This window comes from Natator depressus, chromosome 5, assembly GCF_965152275.1.
Source record: "Natator depressus isolate rNatDep1 chromosome 5, rNatDep2.hap1, whole genome shotgun sequence".
NCBI lineage: Eukaryota > Metazoa > Chordata > Testudines > Cheloniidae > Natator > Natator depressus.
The window spans coordinates 103,347,149-103,368,371 of NC_134238.1; the positions used below are offsets into that span (position 1 = coordinate 103,347,149).

At 38.6% G+C, this 21,223-nt stretch overlaps 1 protein-coding gene across 46 annotated transcripts in view; it reads right to left on the reverse strand.

Moving 5' to 3' along the window:
- The window catches only part of PTPRD (protein tyrosine phosphatase receptor type D), a 1,647,138-nt gene that overhangs the window by 71,032 nt on the left and 1,554,883 nt on the right, over nucleotides 1–21,223 (reverse strand). For all 46 annotated transcript variants that reach the window (XM_074953350.1, XM_074953349.1, XM_074953347.1 and 43 more), the window contains one exon: nucleotides 2,919–3,042. In XM_074953350.1, coding sequence (XP_074809451.1) covers nucleotides 2,919–3,042 — 124 coding nt within the window. The remainder of the gene's footprint in view (nucleotides 1–2,918; nucleotides 3,043–21,223) is intronic.

The following is a 21,223-nucleotide window of genomic DNA, read 5'->3' on the forward strand; positions in this document are numbered from 1 at the left end:
ACACATGTCTGACTGAGACATTCTATGCACCTGATGTTATTATCGGGGATGTGGTGCTTTTTTGTAGCTGGATAGATTTCTCAATAGAGAATTTTAGAAAGAACACAGGGTTGGATCCAAAACCCATTGACGTTAATGGGAGTCTTTCAATTGACCTCAGTGAGCTTTGGATGAGGCTCATAAGTATCTAAAATAATGAACAATGATTCTCATGAGGTTATAACAAATGCAACATAGTCCAGCTGCTAGGCCTGACCTATGTGGATAGTGTCACTCTGAAACATATTTCTGTAACAATATTAAAAGCATTCATTTCCATGGCAGCTTGAAAACAAATGCAGCTGTCAAATGAAATACTGGGTAGCTTATGTATTTTCCTACCGGGAATGTTTATTTTTATTTATAGACTGACAAAACAGTGTAATGAAGTATTGACGCTTGAAGAAGAAACACTTATTACACAATGTTAAGCCAGTATATTAAATTTAGCACGTTAGATACATAAAATAACTCAGACATATATCTGACTTCAGAAACGAGGAGTTAAATAGTTAACTTATTGCTTATTTTAAGTCACATCATTTTAACACAAGCAAACATTTCACACTTGATTTATGTTGCTTTGGTTGTCATATATTGAGGCCTGAAAAGTTTATAAAGGTAGGTAAATCACCCGGTGGAGTCAAAAAGCTATTTGTGTGTGTAAGTCTATCACTGATATTTCATATGGCTATAATTATGTTTTATGGACTTAGGATCAACAGCATTTTTAAAGAGTTAGTCACTTTAACCTCCTCAGGTTATTTATGCCATTAAAAAGGGAAATCAAACATTACAGTTAGCGTTTATGTTTTTCTCAATCTCGTTAAGTATTTCTTTACCAGGTAGACTCCTTTTCTGCAAATATTACGCTTGAAAAAGAATTATTTAGAACTTTTCTTTGATTCTCGTAATTTTTATTTTAAAAAGTTAGTCTACTTGGTAATTCGATTAACCTTGTTTGAGTGTTATTTCTGGGTTTTGGTTTTTTTTCCTTTTTCCCATTCTGATCACATCTCCGAAACATGTTCATTTCCAGGGTCACTTGTTAAGGGGAATCTGGCAGGCCTTTTCAAACCCAGCCATCTCTTAATTCACTCACGAGTCAACAAATGGATTTATTTGAAATTAAATGTTCTTCTCTTTTGTCAGTTACTCAACTCTCTTCCCAGCCTGCACCCAGTGAAAAATCGTCTTCCTTGCTTTAGAACTAGTTACTTGTGACTTTACCATTTTCTCCAAAGTACATTTAAACAATTCAGAAGAGCATCACTGCACAGTGGTTTGGTTTTTTTTGTTTTTTTTTTTTTTTTACTATTTACCTATCCTCATTTTATGGAGTTGTTGTTGTTTTGTGTGCTGAACTACAACAAAGGAACAACATGAGAATCTAACCAACAGCAGAGACAACTCTAATTTTTAGTAAACTCTTTGGTGTTCAGCTAGATATTTCTATAAAGTAATGTGAGGAAATTTAACTGACACCACCAAAAAATTTAGTCAATACCAGTTAAATGAGCTCCATAGGTGGAACAAATGTAAGATGATTATTATATGCAAATTTTTCAAGGCAATCATTTAAATTTTCTAATATACTTGAGAAACTGTCTCTGTGTTATCAAAGCGTACAATATGCAGCTGCAATAAATTAGGCAGAGGTAAAGCTCAACCAGTGGAATTGTGTTTTCCTTCACCAAGCATTTACTTGGCTGTGCATAGCGTACTAGAGAATTGATTACACCTATAAATACCATCACTGCTATATTCCATGTCTGCAGGTTGGGAGTAGCCAAAGATAAGGTGTTCACAATGTAGATTAAAACACTGCACAATTTAACATATAGAACCTTAAAAATAAAGCAACTATGTCTTTGCATACAGGATACAAGGACTGAAAGTCCTCTTTAATTTTAAAGCCAATTCAATATACAAGATCTACCAAAGCTTACTAAAGGCAATTTTTATTTTCATTTAAATTGTCCCACTTAAATATGTAATCAATTATATTACTGACATCACTAATACATGGTGGCCAGCTGTGTAGAATAAACTGAAAATCTGCCTTAATTCCAAGAAACAGCTTGGATAGGTATTGAGAGGTAGCCAGTGAAAAAAATCCTCTGATGGATAATCAGTGACTCCTGTTGTTTTAGCACTTGGGAAACAAAACAAACCCTATAGAGCCAATCATCGTGGATAGCCTAATTCACTCACAACAGGGAAGCACACTACATGATCAGATCTTTGCAAAATGGTCGGTCAAAGACAGCTACAACTAAAACCTTGTCATTTATACTACCATGCCCATCTACAAGCAATGACATTTTGAGTTTCCAGTAACACAAATACCTGAAATTCAGTTATTGTCTGTCAATGACTTCCAAGAAAAAATTGTTTAGTTTACAAGTAAAAAGTTGGATTTTCTAACTGCCAGTTCTGCATACTCACTCTGGGAAGAGAAAGCCAAGCACTGTTCTTTCTGGCTCGTGTGTTATCAGCATCACTAAAGATTTGGCAAATGAAAATGAGTTATCCATTATGCTGATAATGTGAGCGCCAGACAAGAAACCATCTCACACTCCCTAATAGTTGTGCTGTTAGGAGTAAAAAAGTAGCAACAATTTTTGTCAAAAAAGTAAGTAGATAAGACTTGGCATACACACAAGGAGCAGATGTGTTGAGTAAGAAGTCTCCCTCTTGCTATATATGACCTTGTCTAGCTTTTAACGCTTCATGTTATTGAATTACTGCAAATGAACACTGAAAAAGGACGGTTATTACATGAATTTAAAGCTATTAATTTAATTGACAAGAAGTGGTAAAACTGTTACATTAGCATTTAATATTTAATGAGTTTAATTTGTTAAAGAGCTCCTTACCTTCTATTGCTGAAAGTAGAACACGAGAATGGTCATATGCAATTACATTTGCATATCTATTCTTTGGTTTGTTTACTTCCAGATTAGAATGCTCCCATGTAAACTGCTGGCCAGGGTCAATTGACTTTAAAAAAAATGAAAAAATATTAGCTTAAAAGCACAAGATAACATGAATAGTAAAGACTGCAAACAGTACGCTCCCAGTTTTACTTTTGCTTCATAAAAAGTCCACACAACCAGAGATTATTCATATAGCACTGCATGACACAAAGCATTTAGCCACAGCCTAAAAAGTACTGCACTCGATCATACTGACACCTATTGACAGTTACATTTAGGCATCTTCCTTATATAGCCTCTCATTTGTTCTTATATGAAAGAGAAAAACAGGAGAAACTCTCTTTCTACATGGAAGGAGGGACAGAGAGTATGAAATAATATGGACACATAAAAATGGAAATCTAGTACTCATCTAGGGATAGCTAATCATGCTTTCTGAGATTTTAGCCATGTTTTGAATTGTAAACTACAGAAATACCTTTTATTCATTAGTTTTCAAGTCACATACGGATTAAAAAAAAGATTCTGATAGGTTTCAGATCCACCTGTGTTTTGCAAACATTTTTGCACATATATTAGATTATGCTGTAGAAAGAAATGATTTAAAAATTATTACTTGTATCATGGTAACACCCGAGGCACCAGCTGAGACTGGGGACCCCTTTGTGTTAGGTCCTGTATAATACACATATTGGGGGCCGTAGGGGAATATGGTAGTAAAACAGATTCTTATTCTCAAAATATCTTATAAGCTTATAGATAGTTATACACAGGGCCGTCCCTAGCTATTCTGAGGCCCTGCGGGGGTGTGTGTGGGACCCCAGGCCTCTGCAGAGGGGGGTCGGGACTAGCTTGGGGGGGCAGGGGGGAATCGCCCCCCAGAACTCACCAGTGCGTGGCTGTGGCCGGGTCGCTGCACGTCCCGCCGCCGGTGAGTGCAGGCCCAGCTCTGCTGCAGTCCTATGGGGAGTGGGGGGTGGGGCTGGGGTGGAGCAGGGGCGGGGGCTTTGGGGAAGGGGTGGAGTGGGGGTGGGACAGGGTTGAAGCAGGGGCAGGGCTGTGGGGCAGGGGCTGGAGCAGCATGCAGCTGCTTAGGGCACCAGGATATTTGGTGCCCCAAATTTCCTGGTGCCCTACACAGCTGCGTACTTTGCATATGGGTAGGGACAGCCCTGGTTATACAGCCTGCCTGAAGATAAGAAAAATGTCAAACTGATTCTCGTTGTCAGACTATTTTAACTAGAACAATTGTGGAAAGATAAATTGGGAACACTGGAGTAAGTCGATAAATCTCCCTTTGTTATATAGGTATCATTCATATATCTACATTCTAGATATTTGGCATCTCTCACTGTAGTTAATGAGATAAATATTGTTCCCCTCTGTATATTTTATTGTCAAAAAGGTGAAGTTCAGCTAGACTGTAAAATACAAAGCTGCATGGAAACTGTTGTAAAAGCTTCTTAGCTGCCCTGAAGAGGTACTGAACAAGTTACAATTGTCACCAGTCTAGGACAGATCCTTGAATTCACTTTGTTGTAAAACCCAGCCTGTTTACTGACACTAACTTCTACACCAGTAATTAAGAGCAAGGATTTTAAAGGTATATAAGATAGATAACTACTGGGAATTGGGAGTTAGGTGCCTCAGTGCTTCTGAAAATCCCACTAGGAATTATCTGCATCTTTTGGTGCCTAAATATCTTTAAAAAATCTGGCCCTTCTACTGTTCCAAGATGAATAATGCTGGAATTAGGGTTGAATAAGAATCAAGAGATCAATGAAACAATTAAGGCCACTATCATTTATTCGCCTGGATGATACGTAGAAAGAAAATTTGATCTAGTTACAACGAAAGAGCCAAGAAATACTGCAGTATGTCAAAGAAATTTAGGGGTTAAATTACAATTGCTGCATGTGAAGACTTAAAACTGCATTAGGATTTAAGACTTAAAACGAATTAACTCTGAGCTAAGTAATCATTACAGATGTCATTGAGAAGGGGCCAAATGCATGAAGATTTCTAGTTACACAAGTTTAACTGTTCATGGTGTAAGATATTCTAAGGAGCTACTGAGCTCGCAAATGTTCAGCACCTTCTTCAAAAATTATTATTCCTCTTTAGCCCTTATTTAATTGTTTCCCTTAGGCTATGGTTCAACTAGAGATGTGTCAAACTGCCCAAACTAAATTAGAGTAATTAGACTGAATCTACCAGTTCAAGGATACTGTTAATCCTTTCTCATCTAATGTTTTTTTCATCTGGCAACTTCATTTATAACATGACACGCCATCTACAGTGCCATTGGGGGAGAAAAAAAAAGAATTCTCTTGATTCCTCTTCACAAACTGTAGCCTGCTACATCCTGTGACGTTGGGTTACAATGCAACATAAGGGAAACTGAGGTTAAAAGATGAGGCTGACTCCATGCTTGATATAACCCAAACTTACACCAGTTTCTTATAGATCAAGTATCAATTAAAGAGAAGCAGTGCTTTGTCCTATCTGAATTGCCTTTGACTTTGTACTTTCCCATTAGTATCTATAATTCAGTTAGATTAAATTCTTGGCTCTAAGAAGTGTATCTAGCATAAACAAGTTTGTCAGAGTGAAAACAGAAATTTTAGGAAATAAATGTGACTGGGGAGAGTAAAGTAAAATGAAACAACAACAGTATAATTTAAAAAATGTCAGTGTTAATCCAAACCTGTATAATTTATTACATCTCCAATCTGGATAAATAAAAGGTCAGGAAATCCCAGTGTCATTGATTAGCAAATAATAGATTACTTATTACTGCTTACCTGAATGGACTTGGCACAGAAAAACCAACTGGTATAAAGGAATCCCTTGTTCACTGGAGTTCCAATTCTTCAAGGGAAATTCAGCCCTCTCAACTATCAACACCCACCTCTCTTTTTGAAGGCAATGAAATGGATGCTATGAAAAGCATTCTGTGTTCCCTCTGTGACACTACCCAGTGCAGTTGTTATATAGTATAGAGCAACTGATATGGTTAATAATTATAGAGGTATCTCGGCACTACTATGCTCTTATGTTCTGGGGGCAACTCTCCCCTGAATGATTCGTGAACTAACTCCATTCCCCACAGGGAATAACCTTAAAAGGGCAGCTACTGGCAGTAAAAAGAAGGTAGTCCATCCATCAGTGGTATGAAATATTCCAACAAACAGGGGACCATCTTCATTCCATCAACCATGTTGGCAAGATAGCCAGGGAATTACAAACCAAACAAATAAACTGGGCCCTTCAAATATATTCCCCAGCCATGATCATAAAGGGAAACATCTATAGTTTTCTGACTATTGAATGGAAAGGGCAAAAAGTTTAGTGACCTACATACTATGGTCCATGAGAAGAAGAAAGGTCTGTTTTAGGAGCTTTCAGACTGCTTGTTGGAGCTGTAACTTGATGGCATGGAAAATAGTGTGGGTTGTTTACTAGGCTCACTGCTTTGCTGCTTGTCTTGAAGCTTAAGGTCAGCACCTCTCTATGGCTTTGCCTTGAGATACTGTAGATGCACTCCGTCCAGTGGAGGCTTTTTTGACCTCAAGATCAACCTAGAGGGGACTAGCTCTCCATCATTAGTGCCCATGAGACTTCTGAAATTACTCACCACACGGGTTTGACAGGGGACAGAGTTTGATTTTGCTCTACTGGAGCACAGCTGCTATGAGAAATATAACAGCCTATATTTTGAAGGGAGGTTTAGTAAGACAGGAAAAAGGCTGATACAAAGTTCAATCTCAGAAACAACAAGATTTTGGTTATTTTGTTCAGAGAACTGTGGCAATGTAAAGAGATTTTAAAAGAACATATTTTACAAGCACACTAACTTTTTTTAAAGTAGCCTACTAACCACATATGTTTTCACAGAACCCAGTGGTATACTAGCTAACTAAATTCTGAATATGTACAAATGTTTTCCTGTTTTGAAATGTTTTTATTTCGGTTGGGGAGCAGCCAATGCCACCAACTTTGCTTGAGAGGCTCTGCAGATCACACCGAGATAATGACAAGACCCAGTGAACTTCCTCAGTTTAGACGTATATTTTACATTTGATGATAAACAAATGGGCAAATATAAATAATGGCTAGATTGTGGTTTTATTGCCTGACCTGTGTAAGGGGTGGCACATAGCTAGGAACTATGATTCCATCCATGCTTCCACCGTATTCCATGGCAGAAGTTATACAATACTGGCAGTAGCTTACTACCCACCTCCCACCACCTGCTCAGCTGTACTGGCTGGTGCACTGGGAGACAGAATCTAGATTCCACGCCCATCTGAATGGGAGAGAAATACCTAGTGGGCGTACTGAACCTGCTTATCCCTATCTGACTGGACCCCAGATCCTGTAAGGCTATGCAGGAGTGTTGGGTTGGGTTGCCTTACTCTCCCTTTCTCACCTATGTGGCCACACTCAGTGGTCTATGATTTGGCTCTTAAAAATCTTGCCTAGCCAAGTTGTAAGTTAAGATTCTGATATCCAGATGAACTGGACAGCACTCATGTCAGGGCGTGTGTCCAAAGATGATTTAAAGTTACTCTCTCTATTGACTGGATCGCGATGTTAACTCTGTGCATGGCTGGTCCTCCACTGGCAGAGTGCTCTTAGTTGTGCAAATGACCACGTGAAGCTCAAGCTGCAGTAGGAGATCTGACCAGAGCGGAGTGTCTCAGCTACACTCCCCTTCTTCTGGACAGTTTTTCTTGCTATGCTGACAGCAGGGATGTGGAATGAGATCAGAAAGCCTACACCAACTCTACATCACCAGAGAATCACCTTTGTACTAAGGATGAGCTTCCCTGCGCTGGTTACAACAGCCTTAGGCCTAGTTTATGCTGGTAATGCAGGGCAAACTGGTCTTCTACAATGGAGAATCTGGTCCCTAGTTTTTTTGTTTGTTTTTTACAGAAAATATTTTTATTTAAGGGATACTTGTTAAATAAATCAACCTGGTCTGTCTGGGTTTATTCCTTGGATTATTATTTTTGTTTGGTGAGTCTAAAGAATGCCTGAACTTCATGTTTAGCAATCAAATGGAAGATGTAGTTGAAGCACTAAACAGAAACAATCTTTAAAAACATACAATTACTGTATAGTATTGTCTTGACAAAAGGAAAGAAGTTTGGAGCCACAATACTTTTCTTAGTTGACACAAGGAATCTTAACAGATTGGACATAACAGTCAGTCCTGGGACCTGAATCTCCCTTTCTCTGTACCTCATGTAGTGATTTACACCAACGCAAAGTGAGAGTAATACTCTTCTATTCTGATTTTGCAGCCTTTTGCTGTCTCTTTGCATTGGTCTGGATGACTACATAAGGTGCAGGGCAAAGGATAATCGGGCCCCTGTACATCAGTCCCACAAGAGATTTTCTATCCTGCAGAGTGAATTCTATGAATATTATTAAGTTTCTGTAAAATACCAACACTCCCTTCCTGCAGGTCACATAGCATTTTAAGACTCCAAGACTGTACCCTTTGTACTAAATCATATACAAGGATGTGGTGAGTTAGGAACGGAGGTCAGTCTTCACTCATTTCCACTGGCCATTGTCAATTTGCTGGTAACATTATTATAATACTAGTATACAAGGGAGTGGAGAAGAAATCCTCTTTGCAGGCTGCCTTCAGAAGAAGTTGTCTGACAAGCCTTAGAGACTCTCTAAATTGCTACTTATTATTATTCTTTATTATCTGTATTTCAGTAGCACCTAAAGGTCCTAATCAGGATAGGGAATCCATAGTGCCAGTTACTGTAGAAACAAATAAAAGGACACAGTTCCTGCCATGAAGAGCTCACATGTTCAGTGTCAGGGAGTGAGGTCCTCACAGAACACAGACTAAACAGATTCTTGTTTAAAATTCACCCCTTCCTGCAGCTTTGGCTGTATTCTGGAGATCTAGGAATGTGAGGTAAGTAACAAAGACATGAGGCAAGACCACACCACAAAAAGTTCATCCAAACTTCTCCTCAGACTAGTTTAGTTCCAGGGCTTCTCCTTCCCTCTTGCTTTCTCAAGCCCCAATTTAGGATAGTGCAAAAGGACCTGCCAAATTTAAAGGAATACTTGAATCCCATTGCTCATGCTTACACCTAAGCATGTGCTTAAGTGCTTTCCTGAACAGGGTTCTTTTCATGAATCAGGGTTTAATTTCAGAGACTGACTCATTCTTTTCTCTTCCTGAGTCAGTTCTAATATGATCCACTGTGTTTGGCTACAAGGGAGAGTTAGTAGAATAGCTCAGAATCTTCATGTAGGAACCTTAAACCAGCAACTTATCATATCTAGATATTAGCAGTTACAGTTTCAAATGGAAGGCGTTTTTTGAATGACTTGTGACTAAAATTTGACCAATTTTCTTCTAATGTTGTAGATGGAATCTTCTTTGACTTCAGAGTAAGTCCTGCAATTTTCAGGCCCAAACTATTTTCATAGCCAAAGTATTAAGAGGCCAAAAGCAGAGTTCACAATAGACTCTGGCAGGTCCAACTGTGGAACTAAGCTTGGATGCACAATAACTTTAGACAGACAGACCAACCGACAGATGAATGACAACATAGCATCCAACTGAATGTCAGTGAGTCTCTAAGGCATATTCTTCTAGAATATTACAAGATTACTTTCTGTCATTTGGAGAGGGTGTTAGGTAGATGGGTAAAGCATCTGCGTTTTTACCTCAGAGTAAAAAGATACATTATTCAGTAGATGGAGAAAGTGTAATATATTCCTCAGCATGAAATGATCCAGAACTTTTCTGGGACTTCCAGGACAAAACCCAAGAGAACACATGGGATTTATTAGCTGAGTGTCCTTCAACCCTTTGCTTTCAGACTACAATGTAGAATAATTGTGAGCTATTTTTTTCTGTTTTGCATTGACCAATACAGTGATTTGTCTTTCCTACTGACACACTTTTGTGTGAAAAGAAAAGGAGTACTTGTGGCACCTTAGAGACTAAGCAATTTATTTGAGCATAAGCTTTTGTGAGCTACAGCTCACTTCATCGGATGCATCCGATGAAGTGAGCTGTAGCTCACGAAAGCTTATGCTCAAATAAATTGGTTAGTCTCTAAGGTGCCACAAGTACTCCTTTTCTTTTTGCGAATACAGACTAACACAGCTGTTACTCTGAAACTTTTGTGTGACTTAATTATGAAGAAGACCTTAACAAATTAAAGTTTTAGTGAGGAGTGAGAGGTTGAAGAGGCAAAATTCATGACCCTCCCCCCCTTCTTTTAAGATTTGTGAATTGTGAGGAAAAAACGAATAAGGTTTTATTTTTTCCCAGAGCATAAAAAGCTCTAGCATGTATTTTCTAGCATGTATTTTATTAACTCCCTATTTTATTTATGATCTGCCACCTATACGCTGACACAGCACTAGTTTTGTTTATTTTTAGGGGCTCCACATTCCCCAGTAATTAATAAAGCATTCCAGTGTCATGGCTTGGTCTTCCACAGCCCACACCATTCTTTTTTATGTCAGCAGCTGCAGAGAGTAATTCTTCTGTGTCTCAATAACTCAAGTCACAATCTGCTTCTAAAGATCCTGGTTTAGTACTATCTCAGCTACCCCACGACAGCATATTTCATCCCCTGGGAGAAGATGGGCAGTGAAATTTTGGTTCAGTTAGTTCTGATTCTTTATCTCTGTTGCTATTTAATTGATCAAAGATGAAGAAAGGCAAGATGAAAAGTTGTGTTTTTTGTGTTTGTTTTTTGCCAGATAAAGTTATATTTTTGCAGCACAAGTTTCCCCATATCATCTGATTAGGAATTCATCAACACATTTTGACTTAGAAAAGGGCTATCAATTTGCACCATCACTGTTCTCAGAGACACAATTTTTGTCCTTCTGTTTTTGAAGAAATGAAGGAGCTTGATGCACCAAGTTTGTACCTTACACCTCCTGGTTTTCCACATTTAAAAAAATAAAATTTCTTATCCTATTAGATGGCAAAAAAACTAATATAAACATAAAACTTGACCAAGTGATTTTCAGCTCATAGTTCTAATATCAAGATAATCATTGTCAGTTCAAGACAAAAAGGAACAGTTTACAAATGTGTCTCAGGATGTGGGTTCTGAACTTTAAGTAAATAAATACATTTAATTAATTGATCAAATGAGGAGTAGGGCATGCCCGCTTTATTTGTGACTGGCCAGACAGAATTAGTAGCTCAATGTATTTAGTCTTTTGCATGGCTCACATGAAAATAGAAGCTTGCTATTCAGCACTTCACTGGCTCAGAATGAAGGAATGATGTATTGTATTGGCTCTACTCATCTAATTGCAGGAGACACACTGTCTGATCTTTTTTTGGCTCTACCTATGGTGCAAAAGTACACTGGAAATTACTTTAAAATCTAAGATGTCACTTATATTTTTCTTTTCATACTTGACAAGTAAACTAGAAACCAGCAGAGTAAACTGACAAACACTACTAGTTGTGAGACTAAATTATAGGTTTCCTTCCCCATCCCCGCCCTGCTTTCCTCCCCTCCCCCAGACGGTTTTTTCCCTCTCTCTCATTCTAAATGGCAACTCTTTAAAAAATTTTAACACGTAACAAGTTTGAGACACATTTTTGGACACTTGATTGCATTCGGAGGACATTGATATGAATGTGCATGGGCTCTTTACGCGTTCGTTGTGAAAAAGGAGTTCAGCATTTTATTATGCCTATTTGATAATGGGAATTTATAAACTATTAAATAACACTTAATGTACAAAGCTTATCTTCAACTGTTCAATTCCTTCCTTCCCCTCCCCCAATCACTCCCCAATGCTTAAGTGATCTAAATCTGCTTAACAATATGAAAAAAAATCAAACAACAGATGTCTTTGTCGGCCATTCACCAGTTGTATAGCAGGATGTGTTCATTACTGCAGCATATTATACTCCCTGTGCACTTCTTTATGATGTAGGGCCAGATGGCTTAATCCATTGATTAATATTTAGCTGTACATATGGATATAGTTAACACAATTTCTGTCAAATCCAGGTAAATAGACCTTAACTGTAATTTACTTTTCCCTTCCCATTCGCCACCCCTCAGCTGCCCCACCCACCCACAAAAAATGTTTGAGAGAGAGAAAGCTAATTTACATTTCTTGGGACTGAACAGCCATGCGGGAACAAAGGGTAGAGTGGTATTGGCAGACATCTCAGAAGCGTGAAAGACCAATAACTCATGAATAACAAGTCAGCACTAACAGTTTTAATGAGTGCTCTAATGGTTTAATGGATGGCACTTTAATAGGATTTCTAGTAGATTCATTTGGAAAGCTTGTCTTCAATAAAGCTGTCATTAACAAAGAACTGGATATCTTCACAGCATAGCTGTGTAGTACTGAGGCTTTGTACACATGAAATAACGATATCTGTAATACTGTTATTACCATCCCATGCTTTGACTAATCTTTTAGCTATTGTGTTATAAATGGTTTTCTGCTGGAAATGGGTCTTCTCTGCTATTGTGAAAAGACTTGGGCAGTGTTTACAACAGAAAGGCACCATCCACTAAACAAGTTTGTCACTGGAAGCTGCTATAATGGAAAGCGGCTGTTGGAATCATTTTAAACTGGGAAAACAAAACCTGCTTATTTTGCTGCTTGTGAAGAAATCCACTAAGCTACTTATAAGGGGGAAAATCCTGTCCCACATCAGTGAGAGCTCTCCTTACAACACACTGAGGTGCAGTTCTGCTGAGTGGTTGAACAGTGACAGGATGCCAGACCTCGGGGAGGAAGTTCACACACGTCAGGGTGCCATGGAGCTATGCTCCACTCAGGCTCTCTATGCCACCAAATCAGGAGAGGGGCAAGACTGGGGAATCTGTGACTCTTCAGAGCCTACAAGGTTTGGGGCATCCAGGAGCTGAAGGGGCTTCATGGTTTTCTCCCTGCAAAATTTCCCAGCACACAGCTTGGGTGCTGTATACCGGAATGACATTAAATCATCAAAAGCACAAAGGATTCGAGAAAAACTAGTGATTAAAGAACAAAATATGGAAAGAAGGGTGAAAAACAGAAGTCTCGATACACATCAAGACAAATAGACGATGCAAAATTAGAGAAAGTAGTCAACTGCCCATAAAAATGAACAATTTGACCCTCTTTCACCAATGTCAGTGATTGAAATGAGAAATTCATATAAGATCTGATGAATCTATAATAAGATGCTCATATATTATGCAGAAAACTTGCTAATAGAATGAGATTTACATACCGCATTAGCAAAACATGAATGCTAAATGCACGAACATTAATACCTTATCAGGGCAACTTGACAATGGAATTAGATTTTCCTAACACATTGGGGCTTGCACATTAAATAGTAAAGGCTGCTATTATTGAGAGACTTGGGTCCTGACCCTCCCCCCATTCTTTTGCACACACAATGTGAATTTGGGTTATACGAGGAATGCAGGGCTGGGCCCAAAATGCACAGCTGGACACTGAACAGTCACGTTGATGAATTCCTACTGACTGGCTTTAAGCATTACACCAAATCTCATAGCTAAACATTATCAAGAAAAAATAAATAGATGATGGCTGTTTCAATAGCAATAAAGTCAGAGAATCAATCCGTAGCCCGAAACACTCCTGAAGCAAAGCTTTAACCATTCTCTGCCCCTCCCCATCCACAAGTCTACACTGCCAAAAAACGGTGTGTTCTTAACCTGGGTTAGTTAATCTGAGTTAGCATATCAGTGAAGACATAGCAACTCAGCTTTTAACTCAGAATAGCAGCTCAAGTTCACACCGGTGCAGGAGCCTGGGGTTGAGCTCTCTCCGCTCAGCAGAGAGCATCTTCACCAAACACGTTACAGATTCGCAGCTGCATAAGTGTAGCTGTGCCAATGTAGCGCTTGTAGTGCAGATCTGCCCTGAATCAGAACTTGGCGATTCCTCCCCCAAAATGAAGTTATCCCCAATAAAATTCCAAGTTAGTAGTCTTATAAGCAGAGTTCAACACGAAAAAACTAATCAGCGTGGAGCCTAACAACGAGATATACACCAGTGTTTCTCAACCAGGTATATGAGTACCACGGGGGGGTACGCTGAGGTACATCAACTCATCTAGATATTTGCGTGGTTTTACATCAAGCTACATAAAAAGCACTAGTGAAGTCAGTACAAACTAAAATTGCACACAATGACTTGTTTTGTACTGCTCTGTCCACTATACACTGAAATGTAAGTACAATATTTATATTTCAATCAATTTATTTTATAAATATGGTAAACATGAGAAAGTAAGCAATTTTTCAGTAATAATGTGCTGTGACACTTGCATTCTTATGTCTGATTTTGTAAACAAGTAGTTTTAAATTGAGGTGAAACTTGGGGTATGCAAGATAAATGAGACTCTCGAGAGAAGTACAGTATTCTGGAAAGGTTGAAAACCACAGGTATACACCAAATATAGCACAAGAGTATAAAACAGGAGAAACAATCAGGATAGTCTCCTGATTCTTAAAATATCTGAAACAGTATCAGTCTCTAAAGGGAAGCTCATGCCTCATAGAAAAATATTGCTTTTTAAAACATTCCTACTGTTATCACTTATATTTTTTCTGTATTTCTCTTCTCTCAGCCTTAAGAGTTCATCTGTTTATTCCTGACATTAAATTATAATCCTCTGTTTGTGATATCATAATTGATTGCTGGGGAAATTATTAGATGTTGAAAACAGAGGATTATGCATCACTTCAGCTAGAAAATAAATACCAGGAGCAGATGAATGCTTGAGGAACAAACATCCTAGTTTCATGCAAATATTTTTAGTGACTTTAGTAAAGCTTTTGATACTATCTTGCATGACCTTCTCATAAACAAACTAGGGAAATGCAACCTAGATCGTGCTACTGCAAGGTGGGTGCATAACTGGTTGAAAAACCGTTCCCAGAGAGTAGTTGTCAGTGGTTCACAGTCATGCTGCAAGGGCATAACTAATGGGGTCCTACAGCAATCAGTTCTGGGTCCGGTTCTGTTCAATATCTTCGTCAGTGATTTAGATAATGGCATAGAGAGTACACTTATCAAGTTTGAGGATGCTACTAAGCTGGGAGGGGTTGCAAGTGCTTTGGAGGATAGGATTAAAATTCAAAATGATCTGGACAAACTGGAGAAATGGTCTGAAGTAAATAGAATGAAATTCAAAAAGGAAAAAATGCGAAGTACTCTATTTAGGAAGGAACAATCAGTTGCACACATACAAAATGGGAAAGGACTGCCTCAGAAGGAATACTGAGGAAAGAGATCTGGGAGTCACTGTGGACCACAAGATAAATATTAGTCAACAGTATAACAACAGTGCAAAAAAAAAAAGCAAACATCATTCTGGGATGTATTAGCAGGAGTGTTGTAAGCAAGACATGACAAGTAATTCTTCCACTCTACTCTATGCTGATTAGGCCTTGAATGCAGTATTTCGTCCAGTTCTGGGCACCACATTTTAGGAAAGATATGGACAAATTGGAGAAAGTCCAGAGAAGCGCAACAAATGTGATTAAAGGTTTAGAAAACACAACCTATAAGGGAAGATTGAAAAAATTGGGTTTGCTTAGTCTGGAAAACAGGAGACTGAGAGGGGACATGATAACAGTTTTCAAGTACATAAAAGGGTGTTACAAGCAGAGGGAGAAGAATTGTTCTTCTTAAACTCTGAAGATAGGACAAGAAGCAATGGGCTTAAATCGCAGCAAGGGAGATTTAGATTGGACATTAGGAAAAACTTCCTAACTGTCAGGCTGGTTAAGCACTGGAATAAATTGTCGAGGGAGATTTAAATTGCCATCACTGAAGATTTTTAAGAGCAGGTTAGACAAATACCTGTCAGGAATGGTCTAGATAATACTTAGTCCTGACACGAGTGCAGGGGACTGGACTAGATGACCTCTCAAGGTCCATTTCCAGTCCTATGATTCTATGAAAACATAAATAATATTTGCAGAAGTAATTTGGCTACTTAAACAGCCCACATGGCTGTATGAAAGTGGAATTTCCTGTCAAAATGATAATAGGTGCCAGTCCAAACACTAGTATCCTAAAATGAGAAGAGCTTTCTTGTACCATTCATGTTTTTTAATCAGATATGCACAACCAAGTGCTTCTAATACAAGAGGCACTGGTAACACAGAAGGAAACAGATAACATACTAATAATTGCCACTTCAAATTCCTGTTTTTTTCCAAGCCTATCTTAATCCTACCTCTCCTAGTGGCTCAGATAGTGCTGTAGGTAGAAATAGACACCAAGCAACCTTTATGAATGCCATAGCATATGTGCTTTTAATAAAAAAGGCAGACAACTGTTCACTGAGTACACTAATTGTTTCTCAATAGCTGGAGCACATCCTACAATGCAAGATTATAGAAAACCAATATATGCTATTTGCAGTATTATAGTAAATAATAAAAATAGTGTAAAGATAAAACAAAAATAGGAATTTTTGCCAAGAAGAAATGGATTCTTGCATATTGGTCTACGTTATCTGTATTTTTAAGGTGATTAAATGTAAATGTTTCATTGCTAGAGATTTATTTAGCTGCTGACTTATTGTAATAATCTCATATCAGTACCAGATTTATGTGTGTGTTTGCAATATATTTACTGTAGAAGTACAGTGGTTAGCTTTCTGTCACTTAAAAGTAAAAGTTAAAGATATTTTTTTAAAATAAATAAATGATCCTTTCAGCACAAATCTGATCCACTGATACTGATAAACTGATATTATGGCGGTCTGGCACCGAGCCAGAATGTGACTTCATCTTCTCCAACCCTCAGTGGTAAAGCAAAGGGCTAATTGTAATCTGCACCACAAAGCCTGATGAAAAGAAACATTAAAATGATATACAATTCCTCTGATCAATGAGACCAACACACTCAGAGAGGCAGGGCTAGGGCACTATTGCTATTAGTATATGTTACATGGCAGGTTCTCGCACCAAAACAAAAATCTGAACCGGCACAATATTTTCTACCTGGATCCACTTTCTTAATCCACTGAGGGTATAATTGCCAGACACCTGGTTAAAGTACAGACTAAAGGCCTCAGATTAAAACTATTCAAGCAGCAAGTAAAAACCAGTGCAGTGTGGTAGCATAAAAATATTATGTTCAGTGTATTGTATGCAAGGTAATATATGAATATATATGACTATATGAATGTGTCAGTTCAGCTTCATTTTGTGCCGCCTTTGTATTACTAAATTCTACAGATTAAGTTAAAGAGGAATTATGATCCAAGATGAGTTTCTAAATGAATGTAGCTTTCTGCTTAGCAGCTGTCAAATCCATATGAGGCCCTGCATTGCATAAAACCCCTGCTGAAACTGTGAAAGCCCCAAAAGGTTTGTAGTAATCAGTTTGGGTCCTGAGTCTTGTCTTTAAATTAGGGAATTCAAAAGAAGACTGTGACATAAATGATGTGCAAGTGTAATGTGGAAATATAACACTTTGCTACAGGGCAACTTAAATATCATACCAATTTAACAGGTAAAATATAGTAAAAAATTACAATTGTGTGAGGTAGAAATGAACTTTCTGGTGAGGAAAACAAAATACACAACCTCACCCTTCCAAAAAGCCCCTAAAACCCAACTAACAAGACACCAGACAAGTACATTAGAAGATTATTAACTCTTATGACACTTAGAAACTTGTCCTCCCTTGAAAAACAGGAACAGGCAGGGGAAAATTATATGAAAGGAAGTGTAGCTTTAAGAGTCCTACATGTCTACCTCATATTTCCCTCAGAGAGATGGGACAGGTAGAACTGCGAAGTGGGCAGTCAGAAGTATTATGCACAGCATAAACAGAAGTGAGACTATGACTCTACGTGTTTCTGACTTGGAACTTGGCCATGTGCCAAGGTTGGGGGGGAGTCATTGGGAAGCTTTGTGTTAGGCCAAAGGGAGGAACATTGGGAGACAGGGACTAGTTGGGACTGCTGGGAGAAGCCAATCCATCTCCTCTCCTGGCCTGTGTTCCCAATGGATTCCTCAGGCCAGGAACCAGCAGGAAGGCGGGTGGATCACATTAGGAAGTGCATCTGCTACCAGGGATACGTCAGCATGAAGACAAATGGGAAATAGCTTTCTTCTAGCTGTTGGTGGGGACAAAAGGGTAGCAGAGCTCGTCTGCCAGAGGAGGAAGGAGGAGCAAACCAGGAGGCAGAAGTCCTGCTGCAGGTGAGGAGACATGGACAGGGACTAGAGACCAATGTAACTAGCTGCAGTTCTGCACTAAAAGACACTATAACTCTACTAATTAAAAGGGCAGGGGGGGGCTGGAAATGCAGATGAATACACTAGGGGAGCATTGACAGAGGAACATGGAATAATGTGGAGTTCTGAATACTGGGGAAGTTCATTAAGCAAGCTGAAAATGATACTGTAAGCTTGAAATACTACATTAAAGTAAGACAATCTAAAAGGTATGGTATATTGAGTAATAAAACACTGCCAAAGACTGGCTAAAGCCCATAGGTTTTCGCACCTTGTCTAAGATATGGTTTTTTTCTCCACATACTCCTCCTTACCCAGCCAAAAAACAGAAGTGTCTGCAGTATAGGTCCCTCTCCCAGATGTTTTATCTTATCAAGAGATTCTCTTATCATGAAGCTGGTTCTCTTTAGGCCTGCCACTGCTCCTGTCATCTGCCTCTAGATTGAGTTCAAACACAGAATCATAGAACTGGAAGGGACCTCGAGAGGTCATCTAGTCCAATCCCCTGCACTCGTGGCAGGACTAAGTATTATGTAGACCATTCCTGACAGGTGTTTGTCTAACCTACTCTTAAAAATCTCCAATGATGGAGATTCCACAGCCTTCCTAGGCAATTTATTCCAGTGCTTAATCACCCTGACAGGAAGTTTTTCCTAATGTCCAACCTAAACTGTTCCTGCTGCAATTTAAGACCATTGCTTCTTGTCCTAGCCATAGAGGTTAAAGAGAACAATTTTTCTCCCTCCTCCTTCCAAAAACCTTTTATGTATTTGAAAACTGTTATCATGTCCCCCCCTCAGTCTTCTCTTCTCCAGACTAAAGAAACCCAAATTTTTCTATCTTCCCTCACAGGTCATTTAATCATTTTTGTTGCTCTTCTCTGGACTTTCTCCAATTTGTCCACAACTTTCCTGAAATCTAGCACCCGGAACTGGACACAATACTCCGGTTGAGGCCTACTCAGGGCGGAGTAGAGTGGAAGAATTACTTCTCGTTTCTTGATTAAAACAGCCCTGCTAATACATCCGAGAATGATGTTTGCTTTTTTTGCAACAGTGTTACACTATTCACTCATATTTAACTTGTGATCTACTATGACTCCACTTGTGATCTACTATCCTCCAAAGCAACTCCTCCCAGTTTGCTATTGTCTGCAAACTTTATAAATGTACTTTCTATGCCATTATCCAAATCATTTACATCTTTGACTCTAATACTTTCCTTGTGTCTGATAGCAGAGAAGTACTGTGGATTAAAGAGGGCCAAGAGACAGCTGGAACAAAGTAGGAGGCTGATCTCTGGACTTAGCAGAAGCTGAAAAGGAAGTAGGGTGAAGAACTCACAAAAAAGGGATGGAAAAGGAAATGAAAGAGTAGCTGAGAAGGAGAAAGTAATAAGGATCCTACCAGAGCAGGTGTCTTTGGATATGGGATCTGAGGTGCAAGTAATGCACAGATAATTAGAGGGATGTAGCTGAAGCTGGCTGGGTGGGCAAACTTATCTAAAACATTATTCTTATCCAAATGAAGCTCAGCCTTAAAGAATGGTTTCAGAGTAACAGCCGTGTTAGTCTGTATTCGCAAAAAGAAAAGGAGTACTTGTGGCACCTTAGAGACTAACCAATTTATTTGAGCATAAGCTTTCGTGAGCTACAGCTCACTTCATCGGATGCTTATGCTCAAATAAATTGGTTAGTCTCTAAGGTACCACAAGCACTCCTTTTCTTTTAACCTTAAAGAAGTTCCACTGCACTTCAAAGTCCTGTGAGGAGCTGATGATCAGGAAGATGTGAATTTTTATTGAATCAGTTCATCAGTCCCTGCTCATATGAAGCTCTGTGTCTTCTTTGTGTCTTAATTCAGGTTAGAAGAACTTCTTCAATAAAATTTTAAGAATTTTCACAGACTAAAAGGAAAAACAAATCATGGAATCTTAGCGAAAGCAGAGCAGTGCCAAAAAATCTACACTGATCATGGAACTGCTTGGGAAAAGTAAAATCACATTTGTATTGTTTTTCAAAACTGGAAATAACTATCAGGGGTTTTGTTTGTTCTCAAGAAAACTAAAGGTAACTTACTCAGGCAATAATTTGTTACTTTGCTCTTTCTCTAAGAAGACCAGATGGCTCACTAGAATGACACTAGAATATAGCACCTTTCACTTAATGCATCAGCAGTTTGAGGCTAGCTTGGATTGATATTGACTGAAGTGTTAATATTTGTTCAGTTCCCCAAGTAAAACTGGCTGGGGGTCTTACCCACACTTTCTAGTCTACATTACAAAATTCAGTTGCACTAATTAATACCCTTGTCTCAACAAAAGAGAGACCACGGATTGGGTGGACATAGAGAAAGATCTTAAAAGGCAATCTCTGTAGATTAGGGTCGAGGCACATTAGGGGCGTAATGAGTGGGAAGCCTGACTTCACTACTGCAGCTCATGTTTAAATGCTGATTTTATAACTGCTCAATGCCTACTCTTCTTTACTAGAATGTTAAATAGAGAACTGGTGAGAAACACAGAACAGTATGAAGCTGTAGGAGAGGCAGCTGTTGATATCTGACAGAAGTGATATAAGAATGAAAAATAATCCAGGGCACTGGCTGTAACTGGCTAAGGTAACATGCATTCTAGGTACTTTTACTGATTTAAAGAACATACAAATATGAAACAGCAAGGCTGTTAAATTACATTCCATCTTATACTTCAATGTATCATCTCTGTAAAATACTAAAGAAATGTTGGTGAATTAATGCCTGGACTGTGTACTTTAATACACATTGTACCAAAAAATGTGAATTGCTATAGTGTTAGTTATAAAACACCAGCGTTGCCAGCACAGTTGTTTCTGAGAAGCTATAACATTTTCTTATACTTAGAATAGGAAATAATTGTGGAATCTGTTAGCAAATGTTGACTTTTTATGTTGAACACTAACTTTCTGATTAAGAACCTGGAATTATGTTAAGCCAA